This window comes from Cucurbita moschata, unplaced genomic scaffold (genome assembly GCF_002738365.1).
Source record: "Cucurbita moschata cultivar Rifu unplaced genomic scaffold, Cmos_1.0 Cmo_Scf00013, whole genome shotgun sequence".
In the NCBI taxonomy this organism is placed as follows: Eukaryota; Viridiplantae; Streptophyta; class Magnoliopsida; order Cucurbitales; family Cucurbitaceae; genus Cucurbita; species Cucurbita moschata.
The window spans coordinates 2,597,807-2,603,284 of NW_019268529.1; the positions used below are offsets into that span (position 1 = coordinate 2,597,807).

The following is a 5,478-nucleotide window of genomic DNA, read 5'->3' on the forward strand; positions in this document are numbered from 1 at the left end:
TTTGGTTTTTATAATTTAGTTATTATATTAATGTAAAAAAAAAAGGAAGAACACGCGCTAGAGTAGGCGCGTGGAAGATATAAGGGATGAAGGAAGGACCAGAGAAGGAATAGATAGATTTCGAAATGGAGAGAGTAGACTTGTGTAAATCAGAGCAGTTAAGATGTGACGCGTGTCTCCTCGCCAGCTGTATCCCAACGCCCCTTTTTAACGGCATTACAGGAACTCCCGGTAACCGATCCCTCACCAACGCCCAACCTTCAACCTCCTCTTCCGGTTACCTTTCCCCTCCCTTTTATATATCCCCCCTCTCCATTTTCCTGGTTTCTCCAGTCCGCCATTAAAATTCCTCCTTAAAAGACCTTCCATGGCTAAACAACTCGACCGGATCAAGGGCCCATGGAGTCCCGAAGAGGACGAAGCGCTTCAGAGATTGGTTCAGAAACACGGCCCTCGCAACTGGTCCTTGATTAGTAAGTCCATTCCTGGCCGTTCCGGCAAGTCCTGCCGCCTCCGATGGTGCAATCAGCTCTCCCCGCAGGTCGAGCACCGACCGTTCACGCTCGAGGAAGACGAGACGATCATTAACGCTCAAGCTCTGTACGGAAATAAGTGGGCGGCCATCGCTAGACTCCTCTCTGGCCGAACCGATAACGCCATTAAAAACCACTGGAACTCGACCTTGAAACGTAAGTGCTCATCCATGGCTGACGAAAGCGGCGGTTGTTACACAAGCTCTCCGCCGTTGAAGCGGTCTGTTTCTGCAGGTCACAGTCCGTCTGGATCCGATGTTAGCGATTCTGGATTCTTCCCCACCGTTTCGTCCCCGCACGTTTACCGACCGGTAGCTAGAACTGGCGGCGTTGTACCTCCAGTCGAAACGGTGTCGTCTTCGAACGATGATCCAGAAACATTATTATCGTTATCGCTTCCCGGTGCGGAGTCGTCTGAGAGAGGCATTTGGATGCTGCCGGCGACAGGTGAGAAAGAGGAAAAAAGTAGTAATAGATTGGGGTGTTTTAGCCCGGAATTAATGGCGGTGATGCAAGAGATGATTAGAAAGGAGGTGAGAAATTACATGGATGGATTAATGGAACAGAACGTTAGCGGTGGGGTTTGTTTCCAGGAGACTGCCGCCGGTGGATTTAGAAACGTCGTCGGATTGATCGACTGAGAAAGTTAATTGTAATTAAAGAAAAAGAATAGTAGTAGAGGAGAAGAAGGTAATAATGGAGGCAATAATCAGCGTTTTGTTTGTTTATTTTTTTTTGTTGATGTAGTCTGTGAATCCAAGAAGGGTGTTTGGATGCCGAGAAAATTTGGGGGATTTTGAAGGATTCCGAGAAAAAGAAGAAGAAGAAGAAGATGATGATGATGATGATGATGGATCGATGACAGAGTTTCATAAACCATTTGGGATCTGTTTCTGGTTTTTCCCCCTTTGAATATCGATGAATTTGGAAACAAAAAATTAAATTAAACAAATATAAAGAACATAATATGATATATATATGAATTTGAATCCTAAGCTTTGTGATTCTTCACCTGTTTTTTTTTTTTTTTTTCCTCTTCAAATTTCCAGAAATATTTGCAGGATGAAAAATAATTTTATGTTTTCTAAAATTCAAATTTGAAGCGGAAGAGGTAAAAAAATTCCAGTCTTTTTAATAATTATTGTTATTTAAAAGTTTTTTTGAGTAATATCTGTAATGTGTAAAATATGTGGCTTAGAATTTAATGGGTGGTTGGGCGTTAGAGAAAAGAATGTGCATTTCAATTCCATCAACCAAATATCAAAGCTTGTGGACATTTTTTTGGTTCAATTTTTCAAAATAGCCCTCCATTATGGGTAAATTTGAACATCTTACATGGATCGATTTGGACTCGAGTTGACCCGAACTGATTGAGAGCTTGTGTGGTTGTGTCGCCTTGCATGCCATGACCTTAAAATTCACGTGGAGACTTGATTCACCCTGAACCTAGATCACGTGGGTCCCAATCGAGCCTTCCTTGACGTGGTATCACAAATGGGCAACCACTCCAAGGCGAGATCCATCGTTGTAGAGCTAACGTATACATTGAATGCACCTTCGTATCAAGTCTTTGATTTGTTTTCGAAGTGAAATCTTAAATTGATGAAGAGATGGACTTGTTCGTAGTCACTAAATGAGTCGAAGTTGCTAGCTTTACGAGCTTTGATTATACCATATATTTTTTTTATGATAATAAAACTTTAAATCGATAATAATTTAGTATTTTAAGGTGTTTATAGCACAGAGTTGAGAAATATGATTCTAAAAAAATACCTTGCACATCTTTCTCTTTAAATTAAAAATAAGGTCATCACGGCATACATGACTTACGCGCAAAAATCATTCGTTTAAAATATTTTATAAATTCTTCAAAACAAAAATGCAAAATATAAATGACATGAATTTAAATAAAATAAAAATAGTCGTGATCTAACCTAAAAGTTGTCAAACATACATGAATGCGACTACCTTGACTCCGGTACATTCATACCTTAAGCTTGTAGTCTGGTACATTCATACCTTAAGCTTGTGGTTTGAGTATTTTAAGAAATATTCCGTCAGTAAACCCATGCAATATGAAAGGACCTATGGTATGACCTTAGGTTGCTTTTTAGTCTGGACAGTTGAATGTGCAGTACTTCTTATGTGCACATGAACTCATTCGATGGGCTTGTATACGTATGTCTGGGTCTGACTCATCGATCTAGCTCATGCTCATGCTACCGGACATGGACCCAATATGGATGAATCTATCCTTTTTAAAACATCATGGCATGGTCTTAGGTTGCTTTTTAGTTTGAACAAGGTTGGATGTGTAGTACTTCTCTACGCATACACACATGTACTTACCACGTAGAACTACCAGGCAAGCTTGTATACGTACCCCTGGGTCTGGCTGGTCGAGCTAGCACATGCATATGCTACAAAGAAATGGACCCAATATGGATGGACCTATCCGTTATAAAACATCATGGTATGACTTTAGGTTGCTTTTTAGTTCGGGCAGGGTTGGATGGACCTATCCCTTTATAAAACATTATGTCATGCCCTTAGGTTGTTTTTCAGTTGGATAAGGTTGGATGTATAGTACTTCTCTATGCATGCATACATGGACTCACCAAGCAGGACCGCCAAGCGGGATTGTATACGTATTCTTGGGCCTAGCTTGTCGGGCTAGCGCATGCTCATGCTACAAGACATGGACCCAATATGGATGGACCTATCTTTTTATAAAACATCATGGTATGGCCTTAGGTTGCTTTTCAGTTCGAGTATAGTTGAATGTGTAATACTTCTCTACACATGCGCATATGGACCCATCAGACAGGACTACTAGGTGAGCTTGTATATGTACCCTTGGGCCTAGCTTGTCAGGCTACCACATGCTCATGCTACAAGACATCACGGAGTGAAAATATTCGCATAACGTCATAGTGAACATAAATATCATAAGATACGCGTCCGTACTAATCGTAACAAGGAAGTAGCTTGATGCATGTGACATACAAAAATATATGAGGTTTCCATAACTTAAAATCATGGCATAAATTTATAATACAAGTCAAACCTTCATGCATTAGTAACATAACGAGCTTATGAATCATTTATATACAATTCCTGTCAAACTTTCGTAGTTAACAATACTTATATGGCATAGTATATGGAAGTTTATGCATCATAAGTTATCAATATCATAAACATGACATAATTACATTATAGCATAACTTATAAACATGACATGACATAACACAACATAGCATAGCTTAACATATCATAGCATAGCATAACATAACATATCATATCATAGCAATCATAATTATGACACGTGTAGGGGCATGGGACATGCGTCATCATACATCATACAATTCAGCCAACAATAGAGTCACTTATCTGATTGGCCTAAATCGATATTACTAAATTTTATGAGTTGATGTGCATTTGATTCTACTCGTCCACGTCTATTTTCAAAGGAGAAAAGAACTTAACGTAGGTCTATAGTTTTTGTTTGCGAGACTTCCTCTCTCAAATTGTTTTCATATATTTCCCTTTTTCCCATCTTTCAATCTTCACTCTCCATTTTTAATACTCCACGTTGACCATTCTTTAAAACTTCACTTTTATTGAGTTTGTAGAGATTATTTTTGTTAATTTTTTTTTTTTTTTTTTGTAAGAGTCCAAGCCTATCGCTAAATTCTATATTGATTGGAGAGATAAACGAGTGTCAGCGAGGATGTCAGGTCTCGAATGAAGGTAGATTGTGAGATCCTACATCGATTGGAGAGAGCAAACGAGTGTCAGCGAGAACGCTGGACCCAAAGAGAGGTAGATTGTGAGATCCCACATCGATTAGAGGGGAGAACAAATCATTTTTTATAGGAGTGTAAAAACCTTTCACTAACAAAAGCTTCTTAAAAATCTTGAGAAAAACCGTGAAAGGAAAAACGAAAAAAATATATATATATCTACTAGCAGTAGGCTTATAATTTTGACCACCGGGTCGATATGTAACGATATGTAACGTAGAATAAGAAATGATATCGACAGCTACATCACTATGCCACAACAACAATATCAAACCACCGTTATTTCCCATGCTCCGAACACTCCAAAGGCCCATCCATCTCAACACCAAATTGGGAGATAGGAAGCCACTCTAGGCTGCTTTGTACTGGGCCAAGACTGAGGCCCTGAAACATGGGCTGAGGATGGAAGCCATCGTTACCTTCTCCCCAACCAATATGGGTCTAGCCTAGCAGGCTAGCTTGCTTTTATGCATCATATTCAGCTGCCAATTCCTTGCATAATTCACCAAAAAAAAGGTATTGGACCCAAAAACTTGTCAAATAAGGTCAAATTTCAACAAAATGTAAATGCCTTTTTGACATGAAAAAGAAGTAAAAGCAATGCCAAAAAGAAAGTAGCATTCATTGAATATCAAAAATGTAAAAGGCAACGGGTTTCCTTTTTAGTATGGTCAAAAAATGGGAGGGAACTTGACAAATGGGAATGATTGAGAGGGGCCCATGTAAGTGATTGGACTCCAAAAGGCCCATTTACATACGAATGGCAATCAATGGCCTACACGGTCAGATTTGTGAGATGCATTTTAAAATCGTGAGGCTTATTGATAGTGAGTCGATATCCATTTTTTCGTAGAGACTTGCCCTTAGTGAGACGGGACTGAGAGTAGAATAGGGAAAAAGGATCTCATTGAGCTAAACGGGAGGACGAAGAATTTAAGTATTTAAAACTAAATGGAAAATTAAAATTTAGAATAAAAAAAAGTTGAGGGTAAGAAATAAAAAAGAAAAGAAAAGAAAATAAATAGGAAAATAAAGATGTTGATATAATTGAAATAAATGGTGGGAAGATAGATTTGGAATATTTAAAGCAAAAGGGATTGGATAGTGGAAAAGCTTACAACAAACCCTTTATTTTTATTCAT

At 38.8% G+C, this 5,478-nt stretch overlaps 1 protein-coding gene across 1 annotated transcript; it reads left to right on the forward strand.

The window, feature by feature from the left end:
- Positions 1–310: 310 nt before the first annotated feature.
- On the forward strand, positions 311–1,528 carry LOC111451727 (transcription factor MYB44-like). The gene has a single exon (XM_023092258.1). It carries the CDS (start codon positions 368–370, stop codon positions 1,172–1,174), a length of 807 nt encoding a protein of 268 aa, XP_022948026.1. The 5' UTR covers positions 311–367; the 3' UTR covers positions 1,175–1,528.
- The last annotated feature ends 3,950 nt before the right edge of the window (positions 1,529–5,478 follow it).

Excerpts from the sequence above, each read along its gene's own strand:
- LOC111451727 (XM_023092258.1), top strand. The coding sequence starts at position 368 with ATGGCTAAACAACTCGACCGGATCAAGGGCCCATGGAGTCCCGAAGAG.